At 42.4% G+C, this 26009-nt stretch overlaps 1 protein-coding gene across 1 annotated transcript in view; it reads right to left on the bottom strand.

The window, feature by feature from the left end:
- The window catches only part of AACS (acetoacetyl-CoA synthetase), a 142061-nt gene that overhangs the window by 104474 nt on the left and 11578 nt on the right, over window positions 1-26009 (bottom strand). Inside the window, exons 2-5 of the mRNA XM_040347366.1 lie at window positions 11301-11404; window positions 9459-9579; window positions 7367-7480; window positions 6245-6342 (exon numbers count right to left, since the gene is read on the bottom strand). Coding sequence (XP_040203300.1) covers window positions 6245-6342; window positions 7367-7480; window positions 9459-9579; window positions 11301-11404 — 437 coding nt within the window. The remainder of the gene's footprint in view (window positions 1-6244; window positions 6343-7366; window positions 7481-9458; window positions 9580-11300; window positions 11405-26009) is intronic.

The raw sequence follows: 26009 nt of genomic DNA, 5'->3' as shown, positions 1-26009 counted from the left end.
TGGCAAGGAGGGGGGATTATTCCGGAAGTGGGCAACTTCAGACACTCCAAGATTAAAGGATATAATAAAAGGAAATGAAGTGCGCCCGGTGGGGGAACTTCAAGAGAAATACGGACAGTACCCAGGAGATAGGTGGAGACACAGACAAGTCCAACATTTTGTCGGCACTTTGTCGAAGCCCCTGCGAACTACGAATGAACTAAATCAATGGGAAAAACTTATGACCCAAGAGGAACCTGGGAAAAGGGGAATATCAAGTCTCTACAAGATGTTGACAACCAAGATAGAGGTAGGAAAATTGAAAATGATAGAAAGCTGGGAAATAGAACTTAATCAAACTATATCCAATAAGAAGAAGAGGCAGGTGCTAGAATATGTGCAGGCCACAACGATGGATGCAAAAGTAAAAGAAACCAACTATAAGTTACTTACTAAATGGTACTATGTACCAACTAAACTGCACAGAATTAACAGTGAGGCGTCCCCCCTATGCTGGAGGGAGTGTGGGATGGAGGGAACTCATGCCCACATATGGTGGCAATGCCCCCTCATCCAGGTATATTGGCGGGAGATACTAGGTCTGATTAAAAAAATCAGTGGATATGAGATAAGATATGACCCATGGGAATGTTTGTTCCACACTACAAGTATGTCCAGGAAAAAATACAGAGGCTCCTTGGTCCCGTTCCTACTGAACGGAGCCAAGGCACTAATACCTAGGAACTGGAGGGAAAAAAGAGTACCCTCGATAGGGGAATGGCTCCAAGAAATTGATAAAATGCAAGTGATGGAGGAGTTATGGTCCTTTCAGGTAGAGTCTGGGCCAAGATATGAAAGGACTTGGAAGGGATGGAGGGATTTTGGGGCTAGGGGGAGGGAGGGGGGTGGTGGGGGGGGAGAGAGTGGAGGGGAATAGAGAGACCGTGGGGGGGAACCATTATGGGGCCCCCTCCTTCCTTCGCGTCTCGTTTTTTTTTTTTTTTTTTTTTTTTTTTTTCCTCTGCCCTCCTACCTTTGACACTTAATGTGAATACACAATAAGGGAATCAACCCCTACACCCTTCACTATATTCTAGACGGACTTAGAGTCCTTCTGTTCTTTTTTGTGGTTTTTCCTCTGTTTTTTTTTCTTTCCTTCTTCTTTTTACAACTCTTTCTAGCTCTTTGTATATTTAAGTAAATACACAATAAGGGGAATTAGCCCCTAGATTTTTTACGATATTTTAGAGGGACGTAGTGTCTCTCTTCTTTTTATATAATTTTTTTTTTTTTTTCCAACTTCTTTGTGGTTTTGTACACTTATGTAAATACACAATAAGGGGAATTACCCCGATACCTTTCACTATATTCTAGTAGGACTTAGTGTCCTTTTCTTTTTTTTTTTTTTTTGTTTTTTTTTTTTTTTTAATTACAACTCCTGTCTGGTGTTGTACACTTATGTAAATACACAATACTCACTACATTCTAGTAGGATGTAGTGTCTTTCTTTTTTGTTATTATACTTAAGTAAATACACAATTAGGGGAATTAACCCCTATTTTTTCCACTGTATTTTAGAGAGACTTAGAGTTATTCTTCTTCCTTCTTTTTTTTTTTGCACACTCATGTAAACATACAATAAGGGGGTTAACCCCTATACCTCTCACTATATCCTAGTTGGATTCAGTGGGTTTTTTTTTTTTTTTTTTTTTTTTTTTTTTTATTCAACTTCTTTGTGGTTTTCTACACTTATGTAAATACACAATAAGGGGAATTACCCCGATACTTTTCACTATATTCTAGTAGGACGTGGTGTTTTTTTTTTTTTTTTTTTTTTTTTTTTTTCTTTTTGTCTTTTTTTTCTCTCTCTCTCTCTCTCTCTCTCCATATCTCCCTCCTACCCTCTCTCTCTTTCGCTCTCATATCTCCCTTTTTTATTTTTTTTATATACGTCCTCCCCCCCTCCACTTACTGTAGGTATAGGTAGTGGGGTCCTATTCCTGGGTATCTCCCTTGAAGAGTGGAAATGGAGGGATAGGCACTGGGGCGGAAGGATGGAGAAATCCAGGAGTAGTACATAATATCGGTAGAAGAAGATAGAGCCTTTAATATATTTTCAATTTTCATTGGAAAGGGTACATTTGGAGACCATATATGTTAGTCTGTATATTGATTTTATGTTGTATTAATTGTACTGTTTTGTATAAAAAAAATGAATAAAAGATTTTGGAAAAAAAAAGAAGCAAAATCCAGCAGGAGCTACAGAGTATAAAAGAGAAGAGAGGCGCCTCTAATCCCTGTGTGGAGACTTCCATTTGTGGATGGACATTTTATGGTTACACAACCTATCACATTGCTATAATCTTTTTACTTGCGGCTTGCAGTACATTGGCCGTACTAAGAGAGCCTTGTCAGTTAGGCTAAACGAGCACATTGCTAAAATTAGGGCAGGATTTGATAAACACTCAGTTTCCAGACATTTTGATTTAAAACACAATAGAGATCCCTCCAACACGTTGTTTGTCGGGATTGACAAATACCGCCCGCATTGGAGAGGCAGCAACCTTGTTCGTGAAATATCTAAGCAAGAAATGGCATGGATACATAGAGTCAAAACCTACACGCCATTTGGGTTGAATATCGACACAGATATTAACGCTTTTATAAACAACTCTTAGGCCCCATACTCACGAGCAAACATGTCTGCTGAAACTGGCCCGCAGGCCAGTTTCAGCAGACATGTTTGGTCGTGTGTGGGCGCGAGCGGGCCGAATTCCAGCAAACATTTGCCCGCCGGGCCTTTTCCCAGCAGACAAATATTCCTGGACTTGTTTTAAAACAGCCCGCTGGAATTCAGCCCGCTCGGACATGTACGGTCGTCAGTACAGACCTACCGTACATGTCCAGGCGCCCGCCGTCCCTCGCATGCGTCGAATGACTTCGACGCATGCGTGGAAGCATTTTAAAGGCGGGCCGCGCACGTCGCCGCGTCATTGTCGCGGCGACACCGCGTCATCGACGCGGCGACACCGCGGACACGCCCCGCGTATTGTTTACGCGCGGACTTCTGTACGATGGTGTGTACAACCATCGTACAGAAGCCCTCTGGCAGACATGTATGGTGAAAACGGTCCGACGGACCGCTTTCACCATACATGTTTGTCCGTGTGTACCCGGCCTTAGATTTATTCACCCAGTTTACATTATGTCACCATGTGTCTTCTTCTTTAATCTGATATTATCATCATATCATGTATTATGTAAGTGTATATGGTTTCTCTGAACAGCGTTTCAATCATGTCCTGAATAAGGGGATTATGGTCTGTACCCTGGATTTGTTGGCTCTTCCCATTATGTGGTTTTGTACACCTGTATGTGTTCATCATTAGGACCCTTACTGAGTGAAAGTACAATATACTAGTCACCTACACGTCGTGATTAAGATTCGTTTCCCAGCTTAACATTCACATTGGGACGTAGTTTTTTTACATACCCCCCTTTTTTTAGGTTTTTATTTTACTTAGGGGTCATTGTCAATTTTTACATTTTATAGTGTGCAGTTATGCCGACTTAGTCGTTTTATTATATTTTATTTTGTTTTATTCCTTTAATAAATGTATTTATGCCGGCTACAGCAGATGAGAACAGTGACTAGGTTGTGCTATAACCACCGGTCCTCTTGCTGTTTCCGTTTTCTGGATTGTTTGCCCAGCCTTTGTTAATGGAGCTGCTCGGTTGGTTGGGACATGACCAGCTGATCAGCTCTCTTGGTGTTCACCAAAACGAGGCTTGGCTGTCATTCCTTATACAGATTGTCTGTTTTTAATCTGCATCTGGGACGTGGGGCTCCTCCGTTTAGTCGCGTCATCACGCCGCCGACGTATCACGTGGTCGTGTGTGCTCACGTGACGCGGAAGTGATCCCCGCTTCTCAGTATAGACGTTTTAGCTTACGTTGTCCCGCAGCTGTTTGTTGTCATGCTGCGGGAGTCTTCTTTTTTATGTTTACGCCGCAATTATATATTATAGGAGCTCGCTAGCGCTAACATAAGCGTTTGCTGATATACGTCCCGCCGGCGCATGCGCAGTAGTGCTGGTTTGTCCCACAACGAGGCTTGGACCATCCGGTCATGCGCAGGCGCGGCAGGTGACGTTGGCTCCTCCCACACTGGCGTCCTTTTGCTATTTTAAGGGGGGTGATCCGGTGTGTTGCCCGTGCCCCAGAGGAAGCGATTTGTCGCGAAACCAGGTCGGGCGGAACGTGCTTTCACATCGGTATCACCCTCCGTCGTCTGCATATTTCCCACACCATTTGATGGGCTGTTTGGTCTGCTTCCGGCCGGAGCTTCACTTGATAAGCCTGTCAAACACTGCTACATTGTAAGTGTGTTTTTGTTACTAACTTTTAATAAAGTATTTCTTTACGGATTTACACTATTGTGGCCTCCTATGTTTTCTATGTGGTATGGTCATCGTATCCCCTAACACTGGAGTGCAACCGAGATCGTTTGTCTGATTGTCCTTCAAGCTTTGACTCTGCAGAGTTTACAATCTTCATGCTACCTGGGGTCTTCTTTTAATTAAGAGACCACCGGGAATCTGGTAAGCAGATTCAATACTCGTTTGGTGGAGGTCTTTTCTTTTTGGATTGTCACTTACCAATATGGACTTTGCTTTTCATAATCACTGGTGAAAGGACTTTTTTGTTTCCACTAAGGATTTTTCTCCGATTATTTGCTGTTCATGTATATTTCACAATTATTCACGGATGATTTATTTCATTAGTTTTTGGACACTTATTTACATTGTATTATGTGTAGCGCATCTTGTTTTTTTCCATATAAACTGAAGGACCTATAAATGGTTGTGGAAAGAATCATTTGAGTTTCCAATTATTTCTTATGGGGAAATATGCTTTGATATACAAGTGCTTTGGATTACATGCTTGTTTCTGGTACAAAACACACTCGCAAACATCTAACAATATAAAATATATTTTAAAAAAAAAAATCTGTCACTGCTGGCGTTTTTGTAGCTGTACTGCCATCCTTATCTTAGCTTTGGCAAGTAACTGATCAGGAACACGCATGCAGCCAGCTAGTTGTTGGGACATCTGCACAGATTCAATGACAAACACTGAAAACATCTGAGATCAGATAATTTGCATGATCAGGCAGTAAAACGCTTGATTCCTTTGTCCAAGCTGCCCAAAAGTAGAATCCAATTTGTTTTTGTGGATTACAGCACATGTTCTCTCTGCCATGCTATAATAGAAGCTCATTTTTTTCTGGTTATGGTCTCAGAATGACATTTTCATTAAAGACTGAGCAATCTCTGCGGTGTATTGTGCCATTTTCTAACTGGTGACATATTAAAAGGTTTTCAAAGTGGAGGTGGTGAAATGGAGCACATTGGCACACATTCCAGGCAGCCAAAGTACAAACATGTTTTCAGCCAGATGGCTCAATACATATAAAATGCTCAGCAATGAGTCAGCATTATATTGGGCTGGCGATTGCGGACTTATTGCATGTTTTGGTACAGACTGTGCCGTCCTAATCTGTACGCTTGGTATACACCAAGGGCACTGCCAGGATTTTCAAAGCAGCACTAGATGGTCTTAAAGCGGAAGTAAACCTGTCAATTTAACAGTTGCAAAAAAGTGCCGGAAATGTAACCTGTCACATCGGTTGTGTTCTCAACCAAACTGTCAAGCCATCCAATGGCTGGTGTCATGGCTGATCACATGTGTAGCTTCATCGCAGCTGAAGATTAAACAGAGGCCAAGATGGCAGCTTCCTTGACTGAAATCGATAGGAGGGTTTACTTTCACTTTAGGTATCCAGTGCCTATGGGTACCAATTCTGAAGACAAATTATAGCTGCAAACATCCATCACCTATGGAATGGTTACAGAAAGATGCCTACAGCTAGCTATACTTTGTTAGAGTTTATACAAACACACGCTGGATACTGACCTATCAAGTGCCATCACCAGAGGAGCGCTGCATTAAAAGTGACCACAGATGATGCAGTCTAGTTTATGTTCAGTACAGCACAGTGCAAGGAGATCATGGGATGGGCAAGTGCGTTAAATAGCTAAATTCTTTGGATACAGTATGTAACCAAGCACAATAGCACAAGCATATCAGTTGTTCGGATACACATACTGTACTTACCAATTGCCAGAATAGAAACCATAAAAAAAATAAAAAAAAGTATTAGGCAATTTATTAGGCCCTACATCTTCCCTTTTAGATTACTTACATTAACTCCAAAGTCTGGAGAAGTGGCACTCCAAATGGCTCCAATGCTTGCAGCTGCCAGCATGGCTTGCACTGTCTGGATGCAGTTTGGAAGATAGCCTAAAACCAAACAGCATATCAATCAGCTATTTAAAAGAATACAGTTACAATATTAGTAAAAGAACATTTGCTAAAGAAAAAAAATTGCAATGCCCCCCCCCCTTACAACCATTTCTGGACTGCCCCATAGCAGATATACTGCTACAGGGCGGCCCTCCTGTGCAGAATCCCATAATTTATATATATATTTATTTATAACGCACTCACACGCGATTCTGTACTACCGTCTAGGGGGCGTGCCACAGCTGGCGGCTCGCTTTCGTTGCGATTACTCATAGCAGAAGCTGATGCAGGTGCCGGGAAATGGATGTCCGTCGACACCTGCCAGAGACACAGAATGGAGCTCTGCCTATGTAAACAAGGCAGAGCTTGGTTCTGACAGGGGGAAATCATGAATTTTGTTTCAGGGGATAAAATCCATCACTTCCCTTAGTAAAAGCAGCACAGCACATACAGTACACAAAAACACTTGCTGGGCACAGTTAATCCTTTGATCGCCCTAGATGTTTAACCCCCTTCCCAATCAGTGTCATTGCTTTATTTTTATTGGGCTGTCAACACGTGAAAATATAGATCCTGAAAGATTTTGTATAATGCAATGCACATAACACACAGAGCGAACGCGTCTGTGCATTGAGGTTCACTATAGCACACTGCATGGGTGTATGTACAATGGTATGCAACTAATAATGTAGTGCAATGCACAGTAACATGTATTACACGTGTTACCAAACCCATTATGGTGTGAATGAGCCCTTGTAGGAGGTCAGTTTTACAGAATTACTGTACCGATAAAAAGAAATTGTAAATGCATCAACATAGACACATCAGTACTACACTATAAATTTGGACAGTAATACAGATCACACAGAGTTTCAGTGGAACTGCAGGCATACAACTAAATGCATACAGTATATTTTGTGTATTGTCGTGGACTCGTGGCCATTTGCACCTTTCCCCCACCATTTTTATAATTTTTTCCAATTTTACTAGTTTTAAAATGATTAAGTATACAGATACATACCAACAACGCGATCTCCGGTTTCGACTCCCATCTTTCTCATAGCAGCTGCGTATAAAGCTACATTTCTTCTCAGCTCTTCAAAAGTCACCTTTTCCACATTCTCCCTGCCTTCTCCTAAGGAAAAAAATAAAAATGTGATACAACTTGTTTAAAATTACTGTGGGAAGGACAAGCATGGATTGCACAAAGGGACCACACTGTCCACTATATTAGCTTCTGTAGGAAGTTCCGTCTGAGAAAACTTGCCATGCATATACAAATTCAACAAAACCCACAGGTGATCTTCTGAAAACACACATAATGCCGCGTACACACCATCACTTTATGTGATGAAAAAAAAAAAAAAAGTTTTTAAAAACGTCACTTTAAATGACCGTGTGTGGGGAAAAACGTTGTTTTATGTCTTCTGAAAAACGACCAAAAAAAATTGAAGCATGCTTCAATTTTATGTGTCGTTTTTCAAAACGTCATTTTTTACTTCACAGAAATTGACCGTGTGTAGCAAAAAACGTTGTTTAAAACGACGTTTTTACACCCGCGCATGCCCAGAAGCTAGTTATGAAGCGAGCTTCAATGGAAAAAAGTGGTGAACGTAACCTCGCTTTGCTAGAGCATTGTGAGAAAAACGATGGTGTGTAGGCAACTTCGTCTTTGAAAATTGAAGTTTCAAAAACGTAGTTTTTTACTTCACAGAAAATGTCGTTTTTTTTCCATCACATAAAGTGATGGTGTGTATGTGGCATTAGGCAAAAAATTATACAAATGAAAAAAGAAACACAGAATTACCGCTATAGTGTTCTTGTATACGTGCATTTATTTTCAGGAAAAAAAAAAAAAAAAAACGGGCCAACTTTTTAAGAGTGATAAAGGATGTATGGTTTGGTTGTACAGACTATAACCCTTTAAAGACACGTGGCAGATTACTACAGCAGGATATGAGTTTAAGGATCTGTTAATAGGTTAATGTCATTCCCATCTGTTCCAACAGCTACTGCTGTCACACAATATATGGCACAGGAAAACTCAACAGCTGTAATACCAATCTGCGGCCACTAGATGGTGCTCCATATCGTTTTTGTGTGCATAGAACAATAAAAGCAGACTGTATGAACACTTCGCAATCTGCCAATTAAATAAGGAATTCAGTTCTATATTTTTAGCATTTGTAATATATGTTTATTAAAATCCAATATTTTTTTTACATTGTGGACAGAGTGGAGCAGGATTAGAATAACTGTCAGTTTTTATTGTGGTCTGTGCCCCCTGTTAGGGATATATTAACCCTTCTCTATATGCCCCAATTACCATTACTACACCGAAAGCGAAGGTGAAAGAAGACCCTAAATTATGGGTTGTCACTAGGACAGGAATAAAGGGGAAATTCTCCAACGGTGATACTAGTTCTGCTGACAGTTAGGGATTCCCTCACTTTTTTTGGGGGGGGGGGATTACTGCTCACTTCCTGTTTTGGCTATGGGGCAGGAAGCAAGAGAAAAATCAGACCTGAAACAGTAAACCAGGACACACCGGACCCTGCTGTGAGCTGCATGCGGGTCATATGTGAACCGAGCCTCAAAGTCGGTTTATGAAATGGATAAAGCAGAGGGGGTAGAGCGTTATACAATTTACGGTTCTTCACTTTTGAGTTTCTTAAAAGTCAGCAGCTACAAAATGTGTAACTGCTGACTTTCAACAAACACACACTCACCTGTCCCACAATCCAGCGATGCGGCTGCCCGAACAATCGCTTCTCTACTTAGTTTCTGGACAGCGCCCGCATTACAACTGTGGGCACCTGGCTGTGACAGCTTGCGGCATTACAGCCGGCTGCGCACTGCACGAGTCGTGCTGCGCGTCCTGAATGGTCGAGCAATCTTCTGGGACATGTCCCAGAAGACTGCAGGAGGGTATCAGCCTCCCAAATAAAAAAATGACATGCTAAATGTGGCATAGGAAGGGAGGGGGGTGCTTAAAGAAGTGTTCCCAAGAAATATATTTTCTGGGTATTCAAGATAAACATATGTAGGTCTGATGACCAGGTATCCACAGACTTATACATCCAAACTACCAGTAGTTGTCAACACGTACTTACTTGCAGCATATAGTGCAATTTTATCATTTTCCTTGTGTTTGAGAAGGTTCTCAGCATAATTCAAACGGCTCCCACGAAACCATTCTGGAACATCAGCAATCCCTTTGGACCTGTCAATGACCTAAAACAATCATTAAATAACCAAACATTAGAAAGTTTTACCTGCAATTATAAAAACGTGCAATGTGAAAATCAAAACAAAAATTTGAATAACTAAAAGTAATAACAACGTTTTAAGCAATCCCTCAAATGCAGGAACAACTCAAATGTGTGAAAATACAAAGACTTCATGAGGCCCAATATCCACAGCATACTGAAAAAACGACAAAAATAAACAGCGTCCACGGCTTCGAAATGCACAAGTGCAATAATCACTCTTCACAAAATCTTCACTGCCTGAATCCAAAAAGTGATAATTCTTCACAGGCCATTTAGGGTGTCAAACATCCAGGACCTCGGCGACTCCTCCACCAGCCAACCTAACACCTCACCAAAGTAATGTACCCTGTATAATATGGGTCTCTCTCACTCATTTATAACACTTCCAAGCCTGGGTTATTTCCTCCAGAGGATGCTCCTATATTATCTGGAAAGTGAAGAACAAAAAGCCTCCAGTGGAACAAATCACTAAAAACTCATATAGCAAGTGTCTTCCCCCACACTAAGGATCAGCATAGTGCCACCTCCAGCTGCATACTCCAGCCGTTAGAGAAAAATCGCTGGTGGGGTGAAGTCACATGTCCAATAAGCCCCGGCCTACGCGTTTCGTTGTTTTAACATCTTCAGGGAAGAGGCGATTCGTGTACATTTAGTGAAGCGTGATTACTGACTGCACTTGTGAATTTTGAAGCACTGGACACTTTTTTTGCAGTTGCATATTTGAATACATTTTAGTATATCCTTTGAAGCATTGGACAATTTATGCAAATTGGGATTTTTGAAGCATAGATCGCTTTTTTGGCGCAAAGGCAAACTATCTGGATGACTCATGGCAGATTAGCCATTTTGTGATGTTATCTTTCCAATAATTGTTTAGTCTGATCAACACTGGATTCCACTAAATGCTGACTTGTATGTCCCTGATTGTTACATTTGGATTTTCCTGCATCACCACCTGGTTATTTCTACAGACATCTGAAGTAATTATTGGACTACTGTCCTCAGTCTATTCTTTGCCTGATATTTAAGGATACCTATCCAAGTGATCACCATTGAATGAATTCTCAGCAGTAATAGAAGTTATCACTTGGATAGGCATCCTTAAATAAATATCAGGCAAAGAATAGACTGATTTCCATCCTCACATATTCTCTTTGATTTAGAGCTTGCATACACACACACACACACACACACACACACACTTTAATGGCATTTAGGTGGTTGTAGGCCCTCACATAAACCCGGTGAAGTGACTTGTCTCAGGTAATACACAGATGACCTGTTTATCTACAGCCGTCGTTCCTCTATATCTAAAGTGTATAATTTACACAGGATTTCTCATCTCTAAAAAGCAAGGGGTGGGGAACTGAAGAAAGTCAATTAGAGGGAAGAGAGGGACACCACCCCCACCACATTCATAGAGCACACAGGAACAGAGCTGACGCTGTGCTCTCCCCGGTCACCGTTTTTCTCTTGGTGTCAGGAAAACTTGTCTGACGTGACTCATGTTTAAAGCAGAGGAACAAGGCAGCAGACAGAAATGAAACTCGGTGCTCTGGGCTGAGGCAAGAACACACTACAGTGGAAAATGCCTTGTTCATATTTTATGTCTGAGGTTTACAATCACAGAATCACTTTAAGTAAACCAGGTATTTAGACTGAATAAACAAGAACAGTACATACCTCATTGTACATGCGTGAGTAGACAAGGCCACTGAAATCCCAAAATTCTGTCCAAAATTCTGGATAGCATTCCACCGACCACTGGTACAGTTCATTATAATTGGCTGCAACAGAAAAAAAAAGTCAGTGTAACAAACATAAAACCTAAAGAGTATCCAATTGTGGTCAAACAATGTGCATTATACAAATATAAAAAGTATCGGTGAACGTGAACTTGTGTTCAAACAGATAAAAACAGCGCTCAGAGTAGAAGAAATCTAACTCTAGTTAGAAAGGTGAAAGAAATCCTAATAATCAGTGATTTGAGGTAGGTGATCGGACTATGGTATATGTGCACCAAAAACCTATGGATACACCATCAAGTGTGGATAAATCCCCTGCACGGGTAAGCTTACCACAGCAAGTCACTGAAAAAACTTGCTCTCAAATCAGTAGATCATCCAGGAATGTAGGGGTTAAATAGCTCAAGCGGAGGTACATGAAAGGACAAAAGCACAAAGAACTCTCATAGTGTGATAATGCCCTGCAATGACCCCGAATAAGATGGGTGAAGCCCACTGATAATTGCCCGTACAATGCTTAAACTGTGTATAAACAAAATTGAAAAAGGTTTCACCGCCGTCACCGTAGACCTCCTGCCCGAAGGGGCCGCGCGAGTGCTGCGGATTCGATGTGTAGATCTTCCTCGCTGTCGATGGTGGATGGTGGAGCGCGGTGGAACGCAAATAAGATTTCTGTGTAGCGCTGTCTGTAGCCACGCCCTGACGCGTTTCGTCACTTCCGACTTCAACTGAGGGCGTGGCTACAGACAGCGCTACACAGAAATCTTATTTGCGTTCCACCGCGCTCCACCATCCACCATCGACAGCGAGGAAGATCTACACATCGAATCCGCAGCACTCGCGCGGCCCCTTCGGGCAGGAGGTCTACGGTGACGGCGGTGAAACCTTTTTCAATTTTGTTTATACACAGTTTAAGCATTGTACGGGCAATTATCAGTGGGCTTCACCCATCTTATTCGGGGTCATTGCAGGGCATTATCACACTATGAGAGTTCTTTGTGCTTTTGTCCTTTCATGTACCTCCGCTTGAGCTATTTAACCCCTACATTCCTGGATGATCTACTGATTTGAGAGCAAGTTTTTTCAGTGACTTGCTGTGGTAAGCTTACCCGTGCAGGGGATTTATCCACACTTGATGGTGTATCCATAGGTTTTTGGTGCACATATACCATAGTCCGATCACCTACCTCAAATCACTGATTATTAGGATTTCTTTCACCTTTCTAACTAGAGTTAGATTTCTTCTACTCTGAGCGCTGTTTTTATCTGTTTGAACACAAGTTCACGTTCACCGATACTTTTTATATTCGTTTAAATGGTCTCCATTTAATTTTAAATAGCTGCTCTTTTTAAACAACACCAATTTCACTCTTTTGGTGTCGTTTTTATATATTATCATATTAATTTTATTTATATACTGATAGTCCTTATCCCACCTCACTGTCACTAGGGTGAAGCAGTTATATAGCCACCTGGCGCCGGAAGTGCATTAGTAGGTCTGTTTCACTGCACCTCTCTTCCAATGTGCATTATACATCTAAGAACATTGGAGAGAGTGTGATGCTTATACATTTAGGCACTATCAAATGCTGAAGACGTCCAGCCACCGATTTGGTATAGTTATCGTTCATACTAAGAGCTCCTTATCATTGCCTTATCCTACACTTAGAAAAAAAAAAAAAAAAGACAAATTTTGAAGTTCAAACGCCTGAAAGCAGCTAAACACAAAATTTTAATACCTACAGTATATGGGTGAAAATGTACCTGACAAGACTTTTAGTCTTGTAGCTGTCACCCCTAATAAACGCAGCCAGGTCCTCAACTTGCTCAAGTGCACCCCCCCCACAAAGATCAGATAATTGCGAGTCTGAAGCTTGTATAATAAAGTGGAAAACCCCAATACCAAGATAATGCATTTCATTTAGATGCATTTAAAGTACCATTCACTGATAAAAATATCTAGATCAATGAGAGACCTTAAATGAGGACAGTAAATACCCCTCCTGTTGCCCACGCCACCAAACATTGCTCAGTTGTCGGGGATTTTCACCACTTTCCCCTGCAGTCTACTGGAGGACCAACACTTGCAGTATGTTGATTTCCCGTGTTCCTCCCACCAACCTTCACATCACTTCTGTGTCCTGAGGTCTGAGGGACACGGGCCACTCCTGAACGTGTTGGCTTCCCTGAGGACTCCAGGGATGTTCCTTAGCGGTAGAGCAGTGACAGCAACAGAAGAGGGAAGTATTTCCTGTTTCAAATATTTTTACTGAATTTTATAATTATCAACAAAATTCCATTAACAGAGCATATACAATAATATAATCGAAATAGATATACCATTAACAGAACATGTACAATAGTATAGTAGAAAAAGGCGTAATCATTCAGCAAAGTAACTGTTATTAATGCAAATGAAAATAGATAACCTAGCGGATTGTAGGATAAGCTTATGTATTATGAAGAGTCATAATCATAGCTTCATGGCAGCTATATGACAACAAGGAATTGATAAATGGGAAGCATTTCAACTCTCCTTTTTAGGGAACACATTTATTTTGGTATTTAGATTGCCAACAGGGTCACTATAAAATACCTGAAATGTGTTTTAAAAGAATAGAACTGTCATGCCGCGTACACACGATCGGTTCGTCTGATAAAACGGTCTGATAGACCATTTTCATCAGACGAACCAATCGTGTGTGGGCCCCATCGTTTTTTTATCCATCGGTGAAAAAACTAGGAACTTGTTTTAAAATTATCTGATGGTTAAAAAAAACAATAGAAAAAAAAAACGATCGTCTGTGGGCACGTCCATCGGTTAAAAATCCACGCATGCTCAGAATCAAGTCGACGCATGCTTGGAAGCATTGAACTTCGTTTTTCTCAGCACGTCGTTGCGTTTTACGCCACCGCGTTCTGACACAATCAGTTTTTTAACTGATGGTGTGTAGGCAAGACTGATGAAAGTCAGCTTCATCGGATATCTGATGAAAAAATCCATCAGACCGTTTTCATCGGATGAACCGATTGTGTGTACAGGGCATCAGGCTTGATTCACACCTATGCATTTTTAGTGCTTTTTGCACTACAGAACGTGTTCCATAGGAAACCATGGTAAATGGGATGTAGTGCAAATCTGCAAAATGCACAAAAAAATGCATAGATGTGAATCAAGCCTTAAAGCTGATCTTTAGATAATTGTATTGCATAATTGGTCCAGCTTGGATCAATGCATATTTAAAAATAAATAAATAAATAAATAAATAAATAAATAAATAAATGGGGAGGGGGATATTGGGGCATTTAAAAAAAAAAAAAAAAAACCCTGCTGTGGCTCAAAGCACACAGGATCCCAGTGGAAGTGGCAAATCACTGTAGTAGTTGCCACTACTACAGCGATCACCGATCTCTTCTGGGTACCATGCCGAGTGGCTGCTCTGATGTATAGCAACTAGAAAGGGGGGGGGGGGTCACTCACTGAGTGACTACTACAGTGATTCTCCACAGCGGTCCCTATGGTATGGCATGTGCATACTTAGATTGGGCCATGAAAACCATGAAGTTCAGCTAAAGGTTTTTATTTTTTTCCTTGAGTTTAATTATATGTGCATATTTGTGTGCTTTATGACTTGCTGCAGGAATTTTTATTTAAACATCCATTTTTTGTATGCATTGGGGGTACCACTGGTCCTCTTGTACGGGCCCAGGCCAGCAGGGTGAATCATATGTGGGCAGGGAGGTTGACCAGGAGCTGAAAGCTGGCTTCGTCTCCCTCTCAGCTGCTGCAGAGAGACATACAGGGGTTGATTACAGTAATTAAAACACACACACAGATCACCCTCTCTGCACAATAGGTTTCCCCCTGCTGCCTAGGCCCCCCGTTTTACCCCTGCAGTGCTTCCGGCTTCCCTCCTCTCCTTCCTGACAGAAGCTGCAAGCACACAATAAGAGCCTTTAGATTACCGATACCAATCACTCGCGGTGTTCATTCATAACTGAAGCATAGTAAACTGTTTAATGGGGGGGGGGGCTGTCAGGTTAGCCTTGTGCTTTCTAACAGCAGCCCTGTGTGGGGGGTGTACTGGTCCTGTGAGCAACTGACAAAATAAGTATCACTGCTTTTCAGTCCTGAAGAAGAAGCAAATGTATAAATATATATATATATATATATATATATATATATATATATATATATATATATATATACACACACACACACACACACACACACACACACACACACACACACACACACACACACACACACACACACACACACACACACACACACACACACACACACACACACACACACACACACACACACACACACACACACACACACACATATATATATATAACGTATGGGACGCTCCGGGCGATGTAGGTCCAAATTGAAGCAGGTCGTACACGTTCCAAACTAAGCGGTCTTGCCATAATGGAAATCGTTACCAACTACTGTGTCATTTGATGTTCACCCAAACTGTATATGGGTGAATCAAATCAGAAAGACGCATGCAGTACAAATCGCTGAAAGATTAAAGGAGAAAGTGTGCAATCAAACTGCAAAGTGTAGCCACTTTTATGTGCAGACAAAAGATGAAGTATAAAAATAAACCACAATTATTTGAAGCAATTTAGAAATCCAATACCAGTGGTAACCGAGCACCTTACACAAAGATTCAGGATGGATAAAAATCAATGATTAACCACTTCCATAACAGTCATTTACGCACCTTCCTGCCCAAGCCAATTTTCAGCTTTCAGTGCTGTCGCAATTTGAATGACAATTGCGCGGCCGTGCTACACTGTACCCAAAATAAAATGTTATCAGTTTTTTCCCACAAATAGAGCTTTTTGGTGGTATTTGATCACCTCTGCGATTTTAATTTTTTGTGCAACAACTAAAAAAAGACCGAAAATTTTGAAAAAAATAAAAATAAAAAAAATTAGTTTTAATTTTTTTTCTGTTATTTTTGTTAATAAGTACGTTTTCTTCTTCAATTACGGGCACTGATATGGTGGAACTGGTGGGCACCTATGAGGCGGCACTGGTATGCGGCACTGATGGGTACTTATGGGTGGCACAGATGTGCACTGGGCATAGATGGACACTGAGGGGTGGCACGGATGGCATCACTTCAGTCAGTTCCCATGTTGCAAGTCAGTGCCCATTTGTGAGCACTGATTGGCATCGATTGTGCTTGATTTTTTTCTTTTTTGTTATTGTTTTTTTTCCTATTTTTCCACTGGTGGTCCAGTGTGGGCATCCGAGAGGGGGCTGCGCTGATAAACAATCAGCACGAACCACCCCTGTCAGGAGAGCCGTCGATCAGCTCTCCTCTACTCGCGTCTGTCAGACGCGAGTGAGGAAGAGCCGATCAACGGCTCTTCCTGTTTACATCGTGATCAGTCGTGATTGGACACAGCTGATCACGTGGTAAAGACCCTCCTTTACCGAGATCGGAGATGCGGGGTGTCAGACTGACACCCTGCATCACCGAACACTGCGCTCCCCCACGGGCGCGCGCCGGCATGTAATCCTGCAGGACGTCAATAGACGTCCAGTCAGGATTACAGAACCACTTCCCGGACGTCAATTTACTACTGAACGGGCGGAAAATGAAAAAAAAAAAAAAGCGGTTGTAGTAAAACTATATCTAAAAGATAATTTTTTATTTAAAGTGGCGTTTCCTCCTGTTTTTTTTAAAGTCAGTAACTACAAACACTGTAGCTGCTGACTTTTAATAAGGGCACTTACCTGTCCAGCAAGCCCAGGATGTCAGTTCCTTGGATCGGGTGCCGGCGCCGCCATTCCACCTAAGGGAAACAGGCAGTAGAGCCTTGCGGCTTCACTGCCCGTTTCCTAATGCGCATGCAAAGGCCCCGTCGTCTTCTGGGACACACCGGTCCCAGAAGACAATGGGGTAGCTCGCCGAAGAGGAGGAAGTTACCGTGGAATAGGAAGATGGCATAGCCGCAGGGGTTTCTGGCAAGTAAAACATTTGTTTTCCCATTTCAAAGAAATGTTTAATGTATAAATAGTTTTTTAGGGTAGACCTCCGCTTTAGGTTACATTAATGATTTAGTTTATTCAGCATGAAATGGAGCTTAGTTATGTAGCATGAGGCTGTATATGCTGCAATATTTACATTTTTGGTAAACATATTTAATGAATCGAAGCTCTTCAAGCTGAGATAACATGCACTGCATAGATGCAGTCACACAACATCACAGTAACCATGAGATAAAACAAAGTTCAGGAATGTTCTTTTAGCCCATGGTTTTGCAAATCTACATACAAACTGTATGATTGAATTGGTTTGGATATAGCCATTTTACCAACCTGACAGCTTATTCTAAATAAAAAACCTTAATTTTATTTGCAAATATTAAAGATTCTTACTGCCAGCAAGAATAAGTCCTTACATTTAAAGAGCAACTGTATTTTCAGATCCATCGTGGCAGCGCCTGTTAGCGGGCATCCACTCACCTGCTGCCCCCACGTCTCTCACCTTGTTGTGTCACTGCAGTATCATCAGCCATGCCATTAAAGTGAATGGGACTGTAAGACCCCTTTCACACCAAGGAGTTTTTCAGGCAGTTTAGCGCTAAAAATAGCGCCAAAATACAGCCTGAAAAACTCCTGCCCTGCAGTCTCAGTGTGAAAGCAAGTGGGCTTTCACACTGAGGCGATGCGCTGGCAGACCGCTCCAAATGTCCTGCCAGCAGCATCTTTGGAGCGCTGAGAGGAGCGGTGTGTTTACTGCTCCTTCTCATTGAAAACAATGGGACACCGCGGCTATACTGCCGGCAATGCGCCTTGGCGGTATTAACCCTTTTTCGTCTGCTAGCGGGGGTTTGAACCGCACCGCTAGCAGCCGAATACCGCTGTAATTCCGACGATATAGCGCCGCTAAAAATACCGCCACTGCACCTCCCACCCCGGTGTGAAAGGGGCCTCAGTGAGCCAACAGCGGGTCTTGAGGAGGAGCGCTGCGGGACAGAGGTGACAGTTGCTCTTTAAAAATTGTGATTTAAATCAAGCCTTTTTACTAGAGATTTAAATCAAATCCACCCTGCAAATATTAAATTCACAAAGACAAATATGCCGTCACACATACAATGTACTAATGTCTCCTCCATTTTTACAGTATTACCTCAGTTACAGCAGTTATGCAGGACGATTGTACAGTCCAATCGTTTTACATTTTTTTTTCCCGCCAGGTGAATGGGTAGGGGTACAATGAACCCCATGCTCATTCACCTAGGGTGGGGGGCCGGCATCTGGGAACCCCCTTATTACTATAATCTCCCCTCCCGCAGACCCCGACAACCAACGGCCAGGGTTGTCGGGAAGAGGCCCTGTCATCAACATGGGGACAGGTGCTTTGGGGTGCCCCCCTGCCCCAAAGCACCCACCCCCCCCCCCCCCCCCATGTTGAGGGCATGTGGCCTGGCTCGCTCGTCCCCACCCCCTTTCCTCACCGGCCAGGCTGCTGCTCGAATACTGGTCTGGTATGGTATGGATTTTGGGAGAACCCCACACCATTTTTTGGTGTAAGGGGGTTACCCTTAAAATCCATAGCAGACCCAAGGACTTGGTATGCTTCCTGTAGGGGGAACCAATTACTTATTTTTTTTATTTTTATTTTTTTCAAATTTGGTGTGGAGTTCCAACTCAAGATTCATACCAAACGCAGCTGACACAGTGCTCTGCGATTACCTGCGGTAATGTGCCGATAGCTGCGGGATTTCATAGCTGGATGCATCCAGTTCTATTTTTTCTATCCGCACAAAACCGCAGGTAACCGTAGTGTGTGAATGATGTCATAGGAAAGCATTGTGTGCTTCTAGCTGCGGTAAAATCCGCAGGTAAAAGCACCATCCTATCCGTCAGTGTGAAAGGGGCCTAACAGTTGCATGGTGTGGCATGGCGATTTTGTTAGAGGTCGACCGATATATCGGCCGATTTTTGCCACTTTTTAATTAATCGGCATTGGCCGATTGTTTTAAAAAAAAAAAAAAAAAAAGCTGATTTACTTCAGCACGACTTGCAAATAACTGCTGTATCATAGAAGTCAATGCAAGTTGCCTGAAGTTTCCGGTGGAGCAACTTGTCTCTGGGCAGCCTGCCAAGTGTGAGAAAAGAATACAGTGGCCCAGATTCAACAAGCAATTGCGTCTGCGTAACCATAGTTACGCAGCGCAATTGCTTACTTGCGCCGGCTTCTCGAATGCTCCTGATTCAGGAACCTCGATACGCCGACTGCAGCCTAAGATATGACTAGCATAAGGCTCTTATGCCAGTCATATCGTAGGCTGCATTCTTACGATGGCCGCTAGGGGGCGTTCCCGTAGTGGTCAGCGTATAGTATGCAAATTGCATACCAACGCCGATTCACAACCCTACGCGAGCCCTGCGTACGCAGTTTACGTTGTTTCCATTCGTCGGGTTCCGCGTAAGGCTGCTCCTGCTATTAACAGGTGTAGCCAATGCTACGTATACCCGATGTTCCCGCGTCGTGAATTAAAAATTTAACGTCGTTTGAGCAAGTGAATCGTGAATGGCGCTGGACGCCATTTACGTTCACTTTGAAGCAAATGACGTCCTTGCGACGTCATTTGCCGCAATGCACGTCGGGAAAGTTTCCCGACGGAGCATGCGCACTACGTTCGGCGCGGGAACGCGCCTAATTTAAATGATCCACGCCCCCTATGGGATCATTTAAATTACGCGCGCTTACGCCGGGCATTTTTCAGGAGCGCCCACGCAAATTACGGAGCTACTGCTCCGTGAATCAAGCGTAGCGCAGGAAATTTACGGAGGCGCAGTGTTAAAACGGTATACTGCGTCTCCGTAAGAAATGGGCAAGTCGTACCTGAATCTGGGCCAATGTTTCTACTTATCAATGAACTGAACTCAGCGTGTAGAAATTCTCAGTTTAACCACTTCCCATTCGGGCCAATTCTGACACTTCGCTCCACTAAATACAATTTTTTTTGCTAGAAAAAAAAAAAATCACATAGAGCCCCCAAACACTATAATATATATATATATATATATATATATATATATATATATATATATATATATATATATATATATATATATAGTTTTTTTAGCAAAGACCCTAGAGAATACAATGGCAGTCAGTGCTTCATTTTATATCGCACAGTATTTGTGCAACAATTTTTCAAACGCATTTAAAAAAAATAAAGTTAGCCCAATTTTTTTGCATAATGTGAAAGATGAAGTTACGCTGAGTAAATAGATACCTAACATGTCACGCTTCAAAATTGCACACGCTCGTGGAATGGCGCCAAACTTCGGTTTTTAAAAATCCCCATAGGCGACGCTTTAATTTTTTTTTACTGGTTACATATGTTGAGTTACAGAGGAGGTCTAGGCCTGTGTTTGAACATTGTTTTCATATGTGGGCGGGACATACGTATGCGTTTGCGTGCGAGCACATTAAAAAAAAAAAAAAAACGTTTATATTTTGACGCAAAAAAAAATAAATTTTTTAAATTTGATCACTTTTATTCCTATTACAAGGAATGTAAATATCCCTTGTAATAGGAACATGACAGGTCTGCTTTACAGTGAGATATGGGGTCAATAAGATCCCACATCGCACCTCTAGGCTGGGAAGCCTAAAATAAAAAAAAAAAAATAAAAAAAGAAGACCACTGCTTCCTAGTCGAAGCGGCGCAGTTTTTTTTAATGCAGAGGCTGGGCGTGATGTCATAACATCGCGCCTGGCCTCCAACGATTAGAGACTCCGGTGACCATCTGGTCCGCCATAAATCGCTATGATCAGCATCTGGGGCCGGCGGATCCTGTCACTGACTCACTGATCGCACAGGTAAGTCGGTAGAAGCACCGGAGGGCAGCGGGAGGGGGGGGGGGACATCCCCTTTCGCCGCCCGTAAGAACGATCAAGCGGCGGAACAGCCACTATGATCATTCTTATGGTGTAGGGAATCGCTGGCTGAAACCGGCAATATCTGAATGATGCCTGTAGCTGCAGGCATCATTCAGATATCACCGCACAAAGCCCAGGACGTCAATATACGGCCTGCGGATGTGAAGTGGTTAAAGACTAAGGGGCAGACCCTCAAAGAAATTACGCGGTGTATCTGTTGATACGCGGCGTAATTTAAAATTTTGCACGTAGTATCTTTGTTTTGGTATCCCCAAAACAAGATACGACGGCATCTGTGTTAGATCCGACAGGTCTTAGCTGCAATTTTTCGGCTTCCGCTAGGTGGCGTTCCCGTCGTAATCCGCGTTGAGTATGCAAATTAGCTATTTCCGACGATCCACGAACGTACGACCGGCCGTCGCATTTTTTTAGTCGTTTCCGTTACGGCTTTTTCCGGCGTATAGTTAAAGCTGCTATAAGGTGGCGTACTCAATGTTAAGTATGGCCGTCGTTCCCGCGTCCAATTTTGAAAATTTTACGTTGTTTGCGCAAGTCGTCCGTGAATGGGGCTGGCCGCCATTTACGTTCACGTTGAAAATAACGACGTCCTTGCAACGTCATTTGGAGCAATGCGCCCTGGGAGTTTTTACGGACGGCGCACGCGCAGTTCGTTCGGCGCGGGGACGCGCTTCATTTAAATGAAACACGCCCCCTACCCGCCCAATTTGAATTCCGCCGCGAGAGATACACTACACCGCCGTAACTTACAGCGCAAATTCGTTGAGGAGTCAAACCAAAGCCAAGTAAGTTACAGCGGCGTAGCGTATCTTACATTTGCGCCGGGCGCAGCATATGTATGTGGATCTGCCCCTAAATCTTTTCTGACACTTGTTGCTTACAAGTATTTTCTGCTAGAAAAATCACTTAGAACCCCCAAACATTTTTTTTTAGCAGAGAACCTAGGGCCTAGGGAATAAAATGGCGGTTGATGCAATATTTTATGTCACACAGTATTTGCGCAACGGTCTTTCAAACGCAATTTTTTTGCGAAAAAAAATAAAATATACTTTAATGAATAAAAGACTTTATTAAATTTTTTATTCATTAAACAGTAAAGTTAGCCCTTTTTTTATTTATTTTTTCCTCTCTCTTTCATCTTCTTCTTTCTTTGACCAAAAGTTTTGATTACCTGTTTGTGCCTGCTTCCGGATTCCCTTACCGAAGATGGTGGCGGCAGCACCCGAGAGCAGCGGGAGAGATCGGCTTCGAGTGCCGACATCGCAGGCGCCCAGGACAGGTAAGTGTCCATATATTAAAAGTCAACAGCTGCAGTATTTGTAGCTGCTGACTTTTAATGTTTTTTTCTTTTTTTCCCCCCGGTGGAGCTCCGCTGCTTTCACACTGGAGCGGGCAGGCGTTGACGGTAAAACGCTGCTAGTTTTAGCAGCGCTTTACCATCATTTTAGCGGCGCTATTCGGCTGCTAGAGGGGCGGTTATAACCCAGCTAGCGGCCAATGAAAAGTTTAAATGCGCCCGTGTAGCCCCGCTGTAGAAACGCTTTGCAGGCACTTCGGGAGCAGTGCCCATTCATTTCAATGGGCAGGAGACACCGCTCCAAAGATGCTGCTTGCTCAGTGTAAAGGCACTCGGGCCGCATTCACACCTGAGCATAGCGTTTTCTGTCGTTTTTTCCGGCGTTTTGTCGCACGTATTTGCGCGTTTGCATACAGCATTGTCCGACGTTTTTGAACTTTGTCGTTTTTTATTTTAGCCAAAGGAAAAATGCTCATCTCTTTCATCATTTGTTGCTATGGGTGTAGATTTTTTTTTTATCTTCTTCCTGGGTGAATATTCTATTTCACAGAACAGATTAAAATGACGAAACGCGCGTTTCCATTCGTTTCTATGGGAATACAAATGTCCAAAAAACGCCCAAATCAGCCCGATTCACGCAACTAAAAAGGGTCCAGAACTTGTTTGAGCTTCAGGCGTTTTGGAGTGGAGATGTGAACCATCTCCATAGAGAATAATGGATTTTTTCCCCTTTAGCGTTTTATAGCTTCAGGCTTCAAAACGCTCGTGTGAATGCAGCCTTACACCGAGACCGCAGGGGAGCCGTTTTGCAGGCACTTTACAGGTGCCATTTTTAGCCCAGAAGCGCCTGAAAAACACCTCATTGTGAAATGGGTCTAACTGTTAGATTTTATAAGATGAAGGAATAAAAAAATAAAAATAAATCGGCATCATAAAATCGGCCGCCGCAATTTCTAAATATCGGCATCGGCCACAGAAAAAACCCATATTGGTCGACCTCTAGTTTGAAAATGAGCTACAAATATCAAATCCCCTTTTTACAATGAGGTAACCTTTATATGGTATATGACACAGAGCTGAAACTACTAAGCAGACAATTTAGGAAAAAACAACATAAGCAGGCAATAAAACTTGTAGCATATGAACTGTTGTCCTAAAAAAGCAACTTCCTGCATGTCCTAAAAATGTCCTTTATGCTGCTGGTGGCACTTTTTTCTACAGAGATGGAACTGGTCTAATGCTGCATTGTCAAACAACTAGAGTCGGAGTTTTTACAGTTCTTGGCCTGGATCCAACATTGAAGCCAGCAAAACGCTAGAATGCAACGTGACCAGCGCTGGACACCAATCATACAAGCATAAAATTCTAGCCTTAAAGTGGATGTAAAGCCACTCTTATCCTTTCTAAACTACTGCCATAGTGCTGATCTATAAGGATATGGATGCCTCCTGCATGTATCCTTACCTGTCAAATGTTTCCCCTGTAATAAGAACGGAAAAACTGCAGATTCTGTGTGTGGACTCGTGATGTCAGTAGACTCCCTGCCCACCTCTACACTCTCCTTACACTAAATTCTGCTATGAGATCACTAACATCCAGTCAAAATCCAGAAAAGTAACCACATGACTTCATAAAAAGGAGTGGGGGTGGGAATTAAAAAATAATGCCTGTCTCCAGGCTAGTGCATGAGATATGTAAATAACCTGTCACTCACAGCAAGGGGGCGGAACGGACTAAGGTTTTTCTCTGTTAGTCCGTTTTCTTTCACTGAACAATAAAAGAGGATTGCTCAGAGCTGGATTAACGGTGTGGCAAGACTGGGCACAGATGAAAGGAAATGTTATACTGTACATTGTGACATTGTGACATGGTTTACATCCACTTTATTAAGCCAAAAATTATATTGCAGCTGACCTATTTTTTTTTAACAAGAGAAGCAGCTGACCAATTCTTAAGCCTTGTACACACGATCGGATTTTCCACAGACAAAGCGTCAGACTTTTGTCCGAAGGGCGTGTTGCCTCGTACACACGCTCGGGATTTCCGACGCGAAAAAGTCAGTCGGGAATCCAGACAAAAAAAAAAAAAAGCTGGATTCTGTCTTGCATACAAATGGCACACAAATGTCAGCCAACAAACACAAATGTAGTGACGTACTACGTGTTTTTTCAGGTCTTCAGCACCACCCTTTGGGCACCTTATGCCCAAATGTGGCCTACTAATTTGTTTGGTGAGCATAGATTCCCAGCATGCGTGTTTGTACATTTGTCTGATAGACTTGTGTACACATGATCGGAAAATCTGACAACAGACCCTTATCCGCGGAAAATGTATAAGCCTGCCATCCAACATTTGTCTGTGGAAAATCCAACAACAATTGTCCGATGGAGTGTACAAAACGGTCAAACAGGCTGTCATCACACAATTCCCGTCGGAAAATCTGATCGTGTGTACGAGGCTTTAGATGTTTCTTTTTAGGTTTTCTTCTACTTTTATCTGGTGATCCAGTGAGCCAGGGCTCGACAAATCCCGGTCGCCAGGTCGCCATGGCGACTAGAAATATGGTCCTGGCGACTTGGCTTGGAAGGGGGGGCAAAAAAATAAATAAAAAAAAAAAATAATTTTGTGAGCTGGCGCCATCTGGTGGTAAGCCGTTGGTATTACAAGTTATTACCACCAGATGTGAGCTGGCGCCATCGGGTGGTGGCCGTTGATATTACAAGTTAAGCATTACAAGTTAAACAGCAATTCTAATGTAATTTTTCACTATTTTCACTGCCATCTTCTTCCCTCTAATTAGAAACATTATATATATTTTTTATCCTAACACCCTAGAGAATAAAATGGCAATCGTTGCAATACTTTCTGTCACGCCGTATTTGCGCAGTGGTCTTACAAGCGCACTTTTTTGGGAAAAAATTACACTTTTTTTAAGACAACAGTAAAGTTATCCCCATTTTTTTTAACATTATGAAAGATAATGTTACGCTGAGTAAATTCATACCCAACATGTCACGCTTCAAAATTACGTCCGCTCGTGGAATGGCGACAAACTTTTACCCTTTAAAATCTCCATAGGCGTTGTTTAAAAAAATTCTACAGGTTGCATGTTTTGAGTTACAGAGGAGGTCTAGGGCTAGAATTATTGCTCTCGCTCTACCAATCGCGGCGATACCTCACATGTGTGGTTTGAACACCGTTTACATATGCGGGCGCTGCTCACGTATGTGTTCGCTTCTGCGCGCAAGCTCATCTGGCTCCTAACTTTTTTAGCTGGCTCCTAGATTCCAAGCAAATTTGTCAACCCCTGCAGTGAGCTAATCTGTTTTTCAAAAGCACAAGCTGGCCAGCAGAATGTATCAGTTTACATGAATGAGACAAACCACTTTACTCTGGCAGG

Source organism: Rana temporaria, chromosome 1, assembly GCF_905171775.1.
Source record: "Rana temporaria chromosome 1, aRanTem1.1, whole genome shotgun sequence".
NCBI lineage: Eukaryota > Metazoa > Chordata > Amphibia > Anura > Ranidae > Rana > Rana temporaria.
Note: the sequence above shows the minus strand (reverse complement) of the source record. Positions and strands in the feature narration are given on the sequence as shown.